Source organism: Harpia harpyja, chromosome 14 (assembly GCF_026419915.1).
Source record: "Harpia harpyja isolate bHarHar1 chromosome 14, bHarHar1 primary haplotype, whole genome shotgun sequence".
Classification (NCBI taxonomy): domain Eukaryota; kingdom Metazoa; phylum Chordata; class Aves; order Accipitriformes; family Accipitridae; genus Harpia; species Harpia harpyja.
In genome coordinates this window covers 4,337,714-4,354,259 of record NC_068953.1, presented here as the reverse complement: position 1 = coordinate 4,354,259, position 16,546 = coordinate 4,337,714, and the positions used below count along the sequence as shown (strand labels likewise).

The 16,546-nt window shown below is 36.1% G+C and overlaps 1 protein-coding gene across 15 annotated transcripts in view; it reads right to left on the bottom strand.

Annotated features, from left to right (window-relative positions):
* Positions 1-2,862: 2,862 nt before the first annotated feature.
* The window catches only part of BPTF (bromodomain PHD finger transcription factor), a 57,186-nt gene continuing 43,502 nt past the window's right edge, over positions 2,863-16,546 (bottom strand). For 11 of the 15 annotated variants that reach the window (XM_052808010.1, XM_052808018.1, XM_052808014.1 and 8 more), the window contains 8 exons: positions 16,277-16,359; positions 14,349-14,574; positions 13,556-13,911; positions 10,014-10,187; positions 8,925-9,117; positions 7,825-7,909; positions 5,757-5,943; positions 2,863-3,768 (listed from right to left, as the gene is read on the bottom strand). In XM_052808010.1, coding sequence (XP_052663970.1) covers positions 3,732-3,768; positions 5,757-5,943; positions 7,825-7,909; positions 8,925-9,117; positions 10,014-10,187; positions 13,556-13,911; positions 14,349-14,574; positions 16,277-16,359 — 1,341 coding nt within the window. In that variant the 3' untranslated portion in view covers positions 2,863-3,731. Of the gene's footprint in view, positions 4,530-5,756; positions 5,944-7,824; positions 7,910-8,924; positions 9,118-10,013; positions 10,188-13,555; positions 13,912-14,348; positions 14,575-16,276; positions 16,360-16,546 lie in introns of all 15 variants that reach the window. The other 4 variants (XM_052808019.1, XM_052808022.1, XM_052808025.1 and 1 more) reach the window with 2 other exon arrangements.

The following is a 16,546-nucleotide window of genomic DNA, read 5'->3' as shown; positions in this document are numbered from 1 at the left end:
AAGGCAGTTCTAACATAATTCTACCCGTCATACATGTCTGCAGCTTGATTTAGTGTCACTGAAAAGCTATGGAGTAGTGGATGGGTGATATGTCACACAGTATGGAGTATTTCTTGATACAGAGAATAGAAGCCAAATACCAAGAGCAAACATCATATATTTTGGGACCCAAAAGGCTGTTACTAATGGACAGAAATATATTTGTAGCTTGTGCCTATGTAAAAAATATACTGTCTCACTTTTGTTACGTGAAAGATTTTGCATGGAGCGCAGCACATATAGATGGAATTTTCCTGAGAGACTTTGAGGGGGCTTTTGATTTGGCAGAATGACTGTTCCTGGCAGTGAATCAAAGCACTGGAGTGTACTGGGAGGGACAGGAGAAGGAAGGAGGAAGGGTTGCATGTGGATCTCAAGTTTCTTTGTTTCTATTTTCAACTGAAGGCCAGGGACTAACCAGCAAATCCTACAGTCATCCATTTGCCCAGAACAGCAATGAAGCGCCCTTCCCTGCCCCCAAGACATTATCGTAATCCAAGACAGGCAAAGTGTGGGTACAAAAATAACATCCACAGCTATATCTCATTTTGTTTGTCTCTCGGAAGAGATAAATGATAGTATACCAGTGCTAATGACATCCAAAGCCCGAGTGAAATGCCAATAACTGACACACAACATCTGCACCACTCTCTGATACAGCTATTACTCTAGAAGCAAGCCTGAAGAGCAATTTATTCTGTGTTCTCTTTTTGCGTTACAAAGTCCTCCTACCTCTCCTTTCTTGCTTGGGAGGTCGCTCCTTAAAATGTTATCACAACAGCTGAGCAACAAGCCACTGTATTTCACAGCTTAACTGAAATACAGCTGGAGCAGGAGCCTAATGACCATTCTTACTTTTTACCAGTGTTATCACATGCTAACTAACGTACTGATGAAAAAAAATATTCCTAGATCAAGTGGATTTCCACAGTCTTGCACTCGCTATTACAAAAACCTCACAGCACTAACCACACTGAAAAGAAGATGGCACTTATGTGGAATAGCTGCCACCGTAATTTTGATACATTACAGTAAATCATTCTTTCCCCAGCAGGCTAAGCATGAAAATTCTGCAGCCAATACACAGAAATCCAGGTGTACAGGAATATTGTTGTCTTCCTGTCTCTCCAGGGGTTTACGCGAGGCTTTTGGGTAAGCCCAACTTTTTATTCTACTTTAAATCCCCACTAACTTTTGCAGGAACTAAACCTAGGCCAAGGATAATTACTTCAAATTTGTTTGAGGAGACAAAAAGAAAATCCAGCGCACATTATCAAAATCTGTGTTACAATATATGACCACTTTGAAACAAACGTTGCAATAATTTATAAAAACACAAAGAGGAGGATGACTGAACAGAGATCACAAGTCTTACGAACTTAACATGCTTTTAAGGAAGGTGGGTATTAATTACAAGTGATGTATTTTCAGTAACACCATTTAACTATAAAAGATCACCACTAATAAATGGAGAAAAGTACCTCAATGGCAATTGAAAACACTAAAAACCACTCTCAGCACAATTAAATTGTAGGTATAGATTATTTCCCTAATCAACCTGATTAACTGGCAGTTGTATATAATCTGGTAATGCCAAGACCTATATATGATAACGTTATCAAATGTTTCATTAGAAACACCACCAAATCAATGTCAAACACATTACTTTATTTGTCTAGGATGATGTGTCCTATAAGGTACAAAAAAGTACTCTTCAGTTTGCCACAATCTGTTAAAAACATAGCAATCTATTGCCTACAGGTAGGAAAGTTTTAAATCATGTCATATATATTTATATATGAATAAATAGTACAGAAATACTGTGAAGTTTTGATGAGATGCAGGATATGTTCAAATGCTGTTAAAAGTTGAGATTTTTTCCTTGTTGCATTAAAAACACAATGCATACAATATGCAGCATTTTTTTTTTAAACGTCAAAGGACAACATAACCTAAACGCAACTACCCTTCTTTAACTTTAAGAAGCATAAATGGATTATTGTTTTCACATTGAACAATTATTTTTAATTTTCACATATAGGTTAAATGACAACAGTTGTATGTACAAAAAACCACGGGTTTTTATTAGATAAAATTACCCCAGAAGAACCTGTACACCTGAGCCTGTAAGTGTAAGAAAGTGTGGTCAGTAGCAACATCTTTTTAAGAAAAATAACAGAAGAGGTTCTTGCATAGCAAGGTGTGAGGTTAAACCCAAAAGGAGCTTATCCATCAATCGGGTAAACCCTGGATCACTGTAGAACAGAAGTTAACTGTGAATTAGTGCAAAAGCTAGTCAAATGGTTGAAGAGCCGCATACAAACCATGGCTGATTAACTACAGACAGGTAATATGAGCAAGTCATTTATATACGCAATGTGAAAGTGATAGATCGGAAAGAAACAGCACTGTCATCTGCAATTTACATCTTCTTGTGACTTCAATTTATCCCTCGTAGTAGCACTCCTCACACAGGAAACAATGAAGCAGTGCAGAATGCCTTTCAAAGATATCATTACACGTGGTACTTTACATTCCTAGAGTACTTGGCAAAACATCACTTAATTCAGCAGTGGGCGGTGACATTTCACAAAATACTTCCTACCACGTTATCTGTTACAGTAATTTTGGCACCACTGTAGAAATTTTATAAAGGGATAACAGCTGCTTAAGGATGAAACGTAGTAAACACTACCTTTGGAGCAAAACGAAGTCAGATCTCCCTGGCCACTTCCCTCCCCTATTACCTGAAATATCTATCGTTCTGAACAGATCCCCAAAGTGTTACAAACATATTAGCGCACACTCAAAGACACCTACATCTGTGGGGAGAACAATTATCTCCATTTATTTTGTTTCATATACATCCATATTTTGAATTTTAATACAAAAGAAAAAAATTAGAATCTGACAAATGTTTACAAACAAGATACCTTCAAATAGATTTTACTCATTTCAGTCTGGTGCAGAGTAAATGACAAATTGTACTGTTATATTCAAGGCAACAGAGTCTGTAGTCCATGACCACTTAGCCCAACTTTTATGCAAGCTTAATTGTTTTTATCTACCATGAATGATAAACTCATTGTTGATTCCCAGTTCTGTGTGTGTGCACATGTGTACATAGCAGCTCCTTTCATAGAAAGAAAAGACATCTAGAGGTCTTCTTGTACTTTTACCTACAGGAATCATGTTAAGATACAGAATGGATTACATGTAACCGGGGCTGGATTTTATAAGAAAAAATAATTAGCTGACAAATGAGGGCAGCAATAAAAAAGCGTCTTTTTTGCAACAATAAATAAATACAGTCAAAGTTTTCTGTGTGGACTTTAAACCAGCTTCTTCACTGAAGAACAGACGTGGCATTTCCATGGAGTTAAACGTGACCCCATTTACTGTATCTTTTTTCTTGCTCTCTTTCTCTCTCTCCTTCAACAAAACAAAGTTTTCCTGCTTCTGCCACAATAGTACAACAATTTGATCTTGACAAGAAAGTGGTGCTGCTGATTTTTATTTCTTTGTCCTTTGGACAAAATAAGCCAAGAATATAATTTGACTGTTGTGACCAATAAAAACGCAGTTTACATCAAGTCTTGTCAGGATAACCTGACTAAAAACATCTGGCTTCTTAATTAAAAATTTTCAGACAACCAGATTCTTGCTCGTGTGTTAGGTTAACACGCTGAACTCTAAGAAGCTGTAGACTGCAGTTTGTTGTTATGGGACCTGCAGAATACAGAAGAAAGTGAAGAATTAAGCACCCTTCATTTTGGAGAACACAGTTGCTGCAAGGTGTTGCCAAGGGTAAATCACAATGAGGGAATTACCACCATGTTGCTTCCATTTATTTTTTCCCTCTCAGAAAAAAGACCACTTAAAAGAATTCTCTCTGAATTTTAAGCACATTTTCTCCTACAGTATACAAATATTTCAGTACTTGTAAAATGCAGTGTGTCACTGGAATATTCCAAAATGCCTGAAATCAGTTTTGCTCTCATATTTACATAATAGTAGTCCATCAAAAGGAAAGCAAAAAGACATTTTTTAATTTTGAATATTTATAATAAGGTATACTTTGCTTAAATTTATTCAAGAAGTCTTTGGATTAACTTAATAGAAAAAACTGAACAGGCATGTTAAAAATCACATTTTTGCTAATCAGAGTTCAGCAAAACTCCTCTTTGACGTTCACAGTTTTATTAGTGACTGAAAATAAAACAATAAAATACATGGTTTCCAAGATGAATTTTTCATTTTTCTCAATACAGTATTTGAGGAATTGGACAATTTTTTTTTTGTTAATACAGTTACGTTTACCAGTATGACTGCTGGTAACAAAAACCAAAAACCCAACAACATTTACTTTTTAGACAAATGATCTGGATTTTTAGGGCAGTTTAATGTCATCGAATTGTACAATAAAAGAAAGTGACCCCAACATCCAGCTCTGATTCCAGTTAAAAAGTTCAGACTAAAGATATCACAATCTGCAAGAAAAGAAAGAACATGGATGGTATAAATGAAAAACAATAACAAATAAGATGCAGCAATGAAATTATTGTGTAAGCACAGTGAATGCTGGATAACCAGCTAAAGCAAGATGACAGAAACATGAGTTAAAACCTACCTGATAAAAATCATTAATACAGTATTAAATTGGAAAGAAAAATGCTGGACTAATTTGTTTGATCTCATCTCGTCTTATCAATCCTCCATTCGTATACAGAAAATTAGACAGCTTCCACAACAACGGATATCAAGTGAAGCTTTCAATTTAGTTAATTACAAATGGACATAATCCTGCATTAATATCTTAGGCTAGCAGTCTGTTACAGTTTTGACTGTTACAGTTGGATGGACAAAGTTAACTACTATACATATACAATTTCTGAGTAATGCTGAAAGGCATCCAGCATTTGTAACTCAGTTACAGTTGGCTTATGTTGGAATACAGCAGTGATGCAGGAGAAATCTGTGTACTCTGTTAGCGTTTTCAGTAAGCTGGTTTTAGGAACAGCTGTACTAAATACCACATTATAATTTGACTAGTGCCATACAACTCCCATGTACGTGCTACTAGACAGAACAGGCAAGCAATAAAAAAAAATTGTAGTAGAGTTGCATGTTCTTTTTTAAACAGTAAATTTTCAGTTGTGTTTAGTTTTCCATATCCTACTTTAAACCTTACTTCTTCCCTCTGTTTCAAACATGGTAAGTTATAAAAAGATGAGAGAAGTAGTAAAAACTAAAGTATTTTAATTTCTTTCATTGGATTATCAGCTTCACAGAAGGATTGTCTCTTTTTAGCATCTGAAAAGTATGTACTGCACAGTAGAACATTATCAGAACTCAGAACACAGTATTTGTCCTGATCAGAAATTATTCTCATTAGGTTTTCTGCAGCAATGACTTAAAGTGCCATTCAAATTTTCTACAGTTATGATACTGCCCAAATTTCCACCTAACAACTCATTTTGAACAAACATTAGAAAGTAACCTCCAAAAAATAATATTTAAGCCTTCATTTTGACAGAAAATGACAGCTGGTTATTATAGAACAGATTTTTTTTTTTTTTCCTTTAAAAGAAAAGCAGTTGTCCAGGAAAGTGCATGGAGAGGCAAATCCCTGTATGAATGCAAGGTAAGCTTGTAAAAGCATTAAGGAGATTTTAGGGGACAACAGAACATCTATGATTAGGAATACTTTAGCTTACCTGCTTGCCTTAAATCCTTTTAGTTTCTGTACAAAGAATGATTCAAGAACTTCTGCACATTGGTAAAAAGGGGAGTCACTTGGATTGTAGTAACGACAGTTATCAAAAATTTTGGTCATATCTGCCACAAACTCCGTGACCTTTTTGTAGTAACGTTTCAGTATTCTTTCTTCCATGGTGGCAAGGTCTTTAAAGAAACCAAAGATTATTAAAATGAGACATTTTCATCCTCAACAGAAGTTCACATTGTCAGATTGCTGGAAACGAAGCCTATCTAGGCTAGTTGCTTTTCCAGAAATGCTGGTTGTGAGGTGGTGACACCAGTAGGTCTCCTTCAGAATTAAACACTTATGCATGAATATGTTGTGCGCAGCTAAATTAAAATGCAAATATCAAAATGACCCTGGAAAACGTGGGTCTTTTGCTTTTTCTGAAGAAATTCAGGGCGGGGGGGGGGGGGGGGGAAGTCAGACAATGGATTCAGCTACTTGTACTTTATTTTCTTTACAGCCCTCACTGAGACCAAGAGTCATATGTGTACATGTAACAGCTATCTAAACCTTCTGATTATTAATTTGAATTCATGACTTGCTTTGAATGAATTACCAATTTCCATGGGCATATACACACTACCACATGGCACAGATGAAAGAGATTTCAAGTGCAGGATCATGCAAAATGCTAGTGCTCTCATTCTTACTGACTGGACACATTAACGAGACCGAATGGTGAAGTAAGCTGTAATTGTCCTATTTTAATGCAAATGTAAATTAAAAAGAGGGAGAGGAATGAGAAGTGCCAATTACAAATATAGCTGTCTAAATGTATAGTGGCACTTTTAGCTAGAAAAAAAATGACCTGCCCTTGGAAAATGCCCTTAAAGTGCTTATTTTGAAATTCCAGTATTGCCAGAATGTGTGAAAACAAACATAAATGGGCCTGGATTACCTAGTGTATTTTACATTTATTTACTTGTATACTTACAAGTGTATTTTCCTGCTAGTTAAGTCAGAAAGAGCTAAATGCACTTTTGTTTATTTCATCCAATCATCATATGCTCAATTATATTATTATTATTTGAGCTTTTCTTTTAAACTTTAACCCATCAATTATGGAATAGGAGTTGTTCAGCATTTTCATAATGGCACAATCCAAAACTTCAGAACAGACAAGGACAAAATTTCTAAGCGAAGTATTGTTCTCAGTCAACATACTACAATTTTGCCAAGACACAAAATTTAACTTTCCTATTTTTAGGATCAGTAAGGAGTAGGTGGGAAAGCTCAAATGATGCACTAGCTCTCATTTACACATATGAAAAGGTATTGGTTCAATAACTGGAAGGAAAGGAATAACATTTAGCAACACCATTTCTGGCAGGAGGTAGATTTTCCCAAGAGGTTTCACATTCAAATGTTTATCTAGTTTATTCCTAGCTAACTGGTAAGGTCTAATAAAATCAGAGTAAAACACTGTAAAGCTGCGGCATCTCTTCTTCCACTTTCCCCCACATATGTAACATTTGAATCAATTCTTGTTCATATAGCTTTAAAGACAAATTACATATAATATAAAATTTAGTATACTATCAAGTCAGATGAAGATAATTTTAAACTCCATCTTAAGTTGCACATCACACTTAAATGTATTAGTACCACTTCCTCCTCAGACTCTAGAGTACATACCCCACACTTTGTAGGAGGAACTGATGCAGAAAAAGACAGGAAAAAAACCAAGCAAAGCAAAATGTAGCAAAATTGTCCTCTTGAAATAAAGTAAGTAATTTAAAAACAGGAATTCTGTCCTACTGCTGCACTGAATTTCACATTTTATACATTAGACTGACAGTATTTAGGGTTAAGGAGTCAGCCCAGAAGTAGATATATGAAGCCTCATGAACTTTTACACATATCAATGAGAAATCACGTTGTCTCTGCCTGACTCCCCAAACTGTGTATTCTGCAAAACATATCTTTAAGATCCCTGCATGGAAATAGTCAGCAGGTAATTAATTTGATACTCAAAAATCCAAATCCACTCACTCATGGTATTGCTCAGAAACACTTACCCATTGGTTCTTTAATAACACCATAATAATCTGGCGCATCATTGGGGTCTACTGGTTCTAGGAATGGCCATGCCATCTTGTGAGCCTGTCAGGAAAACAAGATATAATTACAAAAAAAATTAAGTTAAATTAGCACTATTTAGTAGCTAAACATTTTCATTATACTTTTATCTGCTTGGGTCTAGAGTTGAACTTAAAGTACAGTGTTACATGAAAAGGTAACTAGTTCTCATTTGATGACTGTCTGAAGTTTTAAACTTCAGTGTCAACAATGGAGTAGTTGGTCTTCAAAACAGGAAACAGTGCGAAATTCAGACACAACAGGATACTGTGCTAAACAGGCTGCATAGAAAGGTATGTAATGAATTTACGGAGTGCTTGACACTTCACACCCAGAAATAGGCTGCTGTTTTCACTTTCAAGTACTTTGTTTTCATAAATGTCTGTAAAATGCAGAACAATACAAAATATTACTCTTTTAGGATTTCTGTTACCACGCAATTATTTTACCAAAATTATTGAAAATTCCTTACAGTTAGAGCAGAAAAGGCGTATTTGGGAGTGACAGATAAACTAGAAATATACTGTAACAGACTGATGCAATTCTTTTTGTCAGGATGCCATCATTTACATGCTGGTAACCATTTTCTGTGAGAACGCTCCTAAGATTAGTAACTCTGAGACTGAAGTGCAGAAGTGTAGACCAGAAATCACATAAAACTAATCTGAGAACAGAACGTTGCATCTTCTACATCCTGTTCAGTTAGGCTAATACTCTGCCTTTTGGTATTTTAAGTAAACCTGCTTCCTTTAAAAGCCTTCCATTGAAGAGATTGTTTAGTTTCACTAACTCAGAAGCAGTGATATACTAATTACTGTAAATATTCCTCGGCACAATAACGCCTATCAAGTTTGCAGCTGGCAAAGTGGCATTTCTCAGCAAAAAAAAAAAAAAAAAAAAAAAAGAAAAAAGCATTGCTATTTCCTTTTAAAAAAAGTCTCAGACAACTGGAAGAGAAATCAAAACCTACTCCAAGACCCACTAGTTATGTCCCATACAGTAAAAAAGCACTCCACTTTGCTGCAATCCTTATTCTCACCTGCAAGGAACGTAGTACTCTTCTTAAACCTTCATAATCTTTATCAGTTAGTGGACTGAGTACAGTCATGGCATCTTCTGTGGACTGACATTGTGGACACACATATTCATCAATGAGATCTGCCTCACTTTGTAAAATGCCAACACAGCGCCCATGATACCAGTTCTGACATCGGTCGCAGCCAATGTAAAATCTGCAAGATCCAAAAAAGTGTTAGCGACTTGATCTATTTAATTTAAAGGTTACATTTAAATACATAAACCTGCAATCCCCTGCACACAAGCAGATACTTGTCATGATTAAATACAACAGTGTAACGTGATATTTCAGACTGACAAGTTCTAATTACACTATTCAAACTGCTTTTGTATTTACAAACAGACTACATTACAGACCATTTCAAAATTAGTTCCTAAATTTTATACTAGGCACTTTCAAGCAATCAATACTTCAAAAATCATTCCTCTGCTTTAGAGTTGAAAGAAACAGTATAATGCCAGAAGTCTCACCCAACCAGTATTCCAGAGCAATTCAAGATACATTTTGTGCATGCTGGACTACAACTAGGGCTCTTGTTTCACTCCATACAAACATTTTTCATATGGAAGCTTCAGTCTTGTAGCTGAATACAGAAGGGGTATTCTATGACACAAAGCCTTACAGTAAAAGATACCAACCATATACCCCCATACTAGAATTATGCTTTCTATCCAGATCAGACTAAAGCACAAAAAAATCCACTAAATACTATATTTGTCTTTTAATCTTTCTAACCATCCCTTGTTAAAAAAAGAAAAAAAAAAACCAAAAAAATCAAACCCAATTTAAAGTACACGGTTTTGGTTTTTAAAAGCAAACAAACAAACAAAACCCCAACACATTTTGTCCACCCTGAAAGCTTCGCTTTTCCTAAACATTTACTGTACAGAAACATTTTGGAGAGGAAGACAATTACTGAAAAGCAATTTGTATTACGAATGAATACAACATATGCAGAATAACTTCTTTTTTCTTTGCAAGGAACAGGTAACCACAGTCAGAGCAGTTTGCTACCTAAACATTAAATAAGAGGTTCTTATCAGAACTCACTGTGACTCATCATAAGGTGTTCTGCAGATACAGTACAATTCCTCACTGCTGCCCTCTTGTGCCCGTTTACAATCATTACAGATGTACACATCCATTTTCTTAGCCTCCTTTTCTGTGATGCCAACACATTCTCCATGATACCAGTTAGTACAAAGATCACAGCCAATATAGAACCTAAAAGTATTCACAATGAAAATGACAATGTAATTGTCATTTCAAATGGCATGGCACTTTTCCCTGCATTTCTCTCTGATGCACTTTCTTGCTGGCCTACTTTCTTCAATTTTCTGTCTCAGTTTCCCTGCTTCCTAGCATTCTATCCTTATAAACTAACATCTCATGCTGCAGCTATACTGTCAGTAAGGTCACTTGGGTCAATTTTAAATTGACAGTTCATTAAAATGCACATCAATATGTAACCAGACTTTGACAAAACTGGGCTAAAAATGTGTCTCCAACGTATGTGTGAAAAACTGTAAAAGGCACAAAAAGACAAGGCCAAAGAAAAAGATTTACATTTTCAAAACCATAGCTCAAAAGCCATTGAAACATTTCCTTAAGATTTGAAAATGTAGGTCTCAGTTAATTTAAAAAACAAAAGCAAAGCGCAAACACCAACTAGGAGTTACAAGTATACTACGAAGAACATGCATACCAGCCATGTGTGGAATACATATTGGTATAACATGATACAAAAGAAAATGGGGTCAGCACACGGTTGTCATAATTTTAATTATTTTGGGGGGGTGGGGTGGGCGCGCACTGAAAAACAGATATTAAACTACTCAAAATTGGAATGTGGACCATTCTTCAGAGAATAATGTCTACTCTGACACAACTATGTGACAGAACCAGATATGGTATGACACGAAGTGAAGGGAACCAGGTACAGAATCATGTGAATGGGACCTTGCACAGAATGATGTGACAAAACTGTAAAATATTATGCAAGGATGTTTGACATTTTGTGTATGGATATCTCAAAACATACCTATGACTAGTGACAATCAACCAGATGGGCGAAGTTACACATCCATTCTCTCTGCCTAAGCAAAAGCAAGCTGACTCAGAACCTTGACCTTCCTAGATTTTGGAGACCACCAACCACCTGCCACGTGCTGCTGTATGAATTACCGCCATCCTAGTTTGTCAGTCTGCAAGCACCACCCACTGGACACTACACACTAGCAACAGGACAGTAGCTAGCACATGTTCCACAAAACAAACATCTCTAATTTCTTGGGCCTCTGCATACGTCCCGCATACTCAGATCCTGCCTTTTCTCTTAATTTTCAGTCAGGCAACTCCTAAAAATAAAATAAAATAAAATAAAAAAAAAATCACACAACCCAACCTTCCATAAAGAATGGATAGATATAGCTCCTTCTGACAACTGTCAACAACTATTCGGCCTGTGTCCTCTTCCCAAGAGGGACTGTGTCTGTTTGATCCTGGTTATCTGGAAGCACATTTATGTCCTGGTATGGATGCTAAACCCTGCCACTACAATGTGGAACAGGTGTCACATTATGCTTTAACAATTAAGTTGGAATCTAAGTAGGAATCTTAGAAAGATACCCTTACTGACCATCCCTGAAAACAATGAGCAAATGCCTATAACCCTGGAGTATCACAAATGAGAACTAAACGTAAAAGACTTGCAATAAAATACACAACACGGAATGACTTTTGAGGATTTACTACATCCTAAAAAATGCATAGGGTATTCATAATATACCACAAATTAGCTTTTCAAGCAGCACATCTATCTTTTCTGAAGTAGAAAAGAGACACTAGCACAAAGAGGAGTATCTGACGCCTATATATATATATATGTGTGAAAAAAAAAAAAAGTTTACCAGAAAACTGTTTTAAAACTTGACTAATCCCTTTCCAAACAGTGAAAGGATAATGTAGTTCAACAGTACAGTCATCATTTGTAAGAACATAAAATTTAAAATTCACAAAAAGCAAAGCAGCAGAACTGCATCATATTGCTAAGGATACTACTAAGTTATTAACATTCCATTTTCTTCAAGTTTTATTCTGTGCTTTTAAGCACAGTTCGATTCAGACCACCAAAGTTCACTCTATGACCACATTTTTCATCAGCTTAATCAAATGCCCACTAGAGTCAACAAAAAGAGTTAGTCTGACAATCAAATCCTTTTGCTCATGGAATTTGTTCGTCTTATTTTTGTGACAGTTCTATTACTTACTAACAACAGAAGCAGTAATACACAGACCTTTGTTCAGTATTACAACAAAATAAGAACAGGGTATCCTCCTAAATTTACTGGATGACAGAAAGCCTAACACAATGTTCGTTCTTTAGGTGAGACTGGTGACATCCCTTAGAAGTAATAATGAATTACCAACCAGGGCGTCAGAAGTCTGCTATTTCTACAGTAATGGCAGCACAGAGAGCGGTCCAATCTCCCACACCGATGTAACGGTCAGAGCTACTGAACAACCAAGGTGAAAAAAACCCAAAGACCTCAACTTCATTAAAAAAAAAAAAAAATTAAAATCCAAAAAAGGCTAGAAGGAACCTCAAGAGGTCCTCTAGTCCTGGCCCTAAATTTGGAATGAAGAACCATTCCTGGAGTGAAAGCACTACTCCACCTCTATGGTTTCTTTCTGTTATCAGCATTTAAACCACCACCAAATGGCACCAATTAATACTTTTTGGTATTGTCACTGGTTGAGCAGATACATACTCACTTAGAATCGGTCTGAAGTCAAATTTATTTTACATACAACTCTACACAGCTATCAGATGTTAACCATTACTAACCACTGATGTTAGTCACTTCTAGCTTAAGCAGGAATGCATAACACTATCCCCCTGCAATCCACTAATCTTCCACTCCACCACTTACTAAATTTCTTCACAAGCTTTGTACATAGCATAAATATTTTTCCTCATTCACAGTCAGAATCAAACTACAGAGGACTGCAGTTTTCACTTTGTCAAATGCTTACGTATTCATTTTTTTTATCAACCCTGGGATGTAAATTACAACACATGGAAACCATTTCTACCTGAAACATTGTCCAAAGTGAACTGCAGTCCAGTAACTTGGAACCCTCTTTACTGGCTATTGACTTACAAAAAAAAAGTCATTTATTGGAAGACGGTACCAAAGCTATTTCTAAAGAACATCAACTACTTGTTCACAAGAAATTGCTCAAACCAAATTGTCACTTGCTTCTGAGGCAGAGGCAAAACGGCAAAAGAAAGAATAACAGAGCGGAGGAAAACAAAAAAGAGTATGTGCATGTGAGACAGAAAGGTCATACAATGGAAACATGCAAACAAGTAGAAATATAAAACATGTACATTAATAGTATAGATCAAGTATGTTAATAGTTTTGTAACTGCTAGTGGAAAACAGAGACTTTATTCTTTATACCTTAGTGATCACTGCAATAACACCTGATACGCTATCTCCAATTCTAGAACTACCTTGCACTAACAGCTAAATACTAAACCTAAAGCTAAGAATACACAGTAAAAGGCTATGGCATTCACTACTCACTTAGACTCATCATAAGGCGTTTTACAGATGCAGTAAAGCTTTGTGTCCTTCTTCGTTTCCTTTGAGGTAGTAGAAATCATTTTCTTTTTCTTGGACTTGGAAGCTGACGAATCTTTCTCCTCATCTCTCTTTCTCTTCTGGGAGGATACTGGCATTGGGACCGTGGTGGAGGAGGAGGAGGTGACGCTGGCTGCATGTTGCTGTGGTGGTGGTGGTGGTGGCAGTGGTGGCGGTGGTGGTGGTGGTGCAGCGGCTGCAGCTGCGGCTGCAGCAGCTGCGGCTGCTGCTGCGGCTGCAGCTGCCTGGGCTTTTTCTTTCTCTTTCTTAATTTTAGTCAAGTCTTTCTTTAGCTCCTCCTGAAGTATATTAAATGAATAAATAGAGAGGGAGGCACTTCATATGGTTATTCCAGGACAGGATTTAAGTCTAGACATAAATCCCATGCTTAACCAAAATAAAATAATTAAAACCATTTAAATATGCAAATTTTTAAATGTGCTTAACCTACAATTCACATAACATTAGTGATTACACTCTTGGCCTGCTATGACCCACTAGCTGTAATTTATCAGAAGCTGTTTCAGGAAACAAGGTAATTTCAGTCCAGATGAAAACCAAGAAGCATAAAAAGGACATATACTAGCTTTGCAGAGATCCATGCATCCACTACCAGAACTTCTTCCTGTATGTTTCCTTAAAATTTTACTTAGCAAAGAGATAAATTAAAGATTAACACAGAAACGTGCTCCCCAGCTTTAAAATCAAATGAATCTTTGAGAATAACTGTCCATACCTGCACTTCAATTTGTAGATCTTTGTCCAGAAGTGCTCTTTTTTTCAATATTTCAGCTTTCAGCTGTTCTTTATGCTTGAAAAGCAGAGCTGAGAGTTTAGTAGCATTCTGTTTACTACGCTTCTGTTCCACACTCTCTTCTCGCTTTCGTTTCTTAGCTGCCTGTTTTTCTTCTTTGTCTATCTTATCCAGAATATATTTCATCACTTGGTTGCACACAATCATTCTGGGGAAGAAATAAAGAAAAAGTACATTGTGCTGAGCTGCCTATTTATCCCCAGTTGAGAATGCAGAATCGTTTAGCTCTCCAGTCTCTACAAGTTGCAAGCTAAATTACTACATTTCTTAAGACGTAGAAGGTAAATTTAGTAACACGCATTGCTCCCACTCATACTTATTTACTAGAACACCACTAGGAGAGATCAAGTCCCTAGTTAGGCTCAAGAGGGCCAGTCCCAATTTCATCTAACTGATGAGAGTACTAATCATTCCCCCCCTTCCCCTAAAAAACTCGTAACAAAGCTTAGGCTTCAGTACGACGAGAGATATTTTCACTCAATTCAGTTTTCACAAACATGCTTGAAAGAGGCTGGATTTTGTTTATTATGATATAAGATAAAAGCAAGTTGGAAGCCTGTAACTTCTTCTCAAACATACATTTCCACCTTCCAGTGACCATTACTAAGTTTTTGTGTTTTGGCATAAGGACTGACAAATATTTTTCAGTGTAGAGAATTCACTATAAAACAGTTCCCAATTTCTTCACTAATGACAACTCAGGATTAATTTTTCATCTGCTTGTTGTACACTCAACTGTAAATCTCTTTTCCTGCTCACTTGTTCTGCAATTTTCATTTATTTTGCTTGATATTTCAATTAGAAAATGAATGTATTTTGGTTCTTCTGAATTTACTTTTCCGTTCCCATTCTATTTCAAACCCACTAGAAAATTAAACGCTCTTGTTGCCAGAATGACCATGAAAAATAACCCCCATTGACATATAAGCTGAAAGCAAACAACAAGACAGCAATGGCCGGGACAGGTAGCTGCTGCTAACTCTGTAGTCTCAGGCTCAGACATACTATCTTCTGATACACACCTGTATTTTGATGATAGTTAGAACTCTCTCTCTCTCTTTTTTTTAATTTTTAATTGGACTTCTGTCAGTCTAAATACCAACTTGGCTGACACCATTAAATGAAGAGTATATGACAAGACATCTTATTCTTTATGCAATTGTGACCATTAAGCGAGTAGCACCTAGCGATACTGTTGTAATCAACTAAGCTTGTCCTCTGAGTTGATGATCAAAATTTTATAAAAAACACTATTCTTTTTCTTACTATCTGACAACACACACACTTGTGATTATCCAATTGAAGCAACTGCATGAGTGAAAAGGAGTCAAAATAACCCTAAGACAAACGACAAGCACTCCAAATTTGTGTTTAGCTGCTTCAAACATAAAATCTCCTAGTTTGTTGAATAGCACTATCTTCCAACTCTTCAATTGCTTCTGTAGAGTGGGATGTACAGTGGACAAGAATGGAAATAAACTGCCACGATAAAGGACAAACAAAAACCAGGCTTTTTTTCAACAGAACCATTCATTCTCCATTCTGTGCTCCTTTAAGGATGGTTTTTACCTTGAATTTAAAAACTGTGGCCAGCTCCAAACACATGCAATACAACGTTTCACTTTAAAGACATACAATCAAAATAAAATTGAGAATATACAGGATTCAATTACTTAAAAGTTAAGAACATAATTATGAAAGTTATTTTTGAGTGTTACTTTAACCAATTTTAAAACAGCAAAATTTCTTTAAGCACGTTTTTACAAACCAGTGTTTTATTATACCACCATTAAAAGATGTTATAAATGTAAAACTTGCACATCTAAAGATGCACTATGATGCACATTCACCTCTGATTTTCTTCCCTCTCAGCTGGAGTCAGTGTCTTCTTCTGTTTCAAGTGTTCTATGACAGCATTCTGTTTCATAACCACCTGTAGGATGATACAGAATCCAAAATAAAATATGAAAACTTCAGCCAGTATTTGATAATATTACTGGGAGAACCAGGACATTTCTTAAGTTAAAGAAAAAATTAAAGTGTTATTTCAGTAAGTGACAAAATAAAACTGATTTTATCAGGGGGCCAATGCTTGTTTAAAGCAATTATTTGAAAATTGA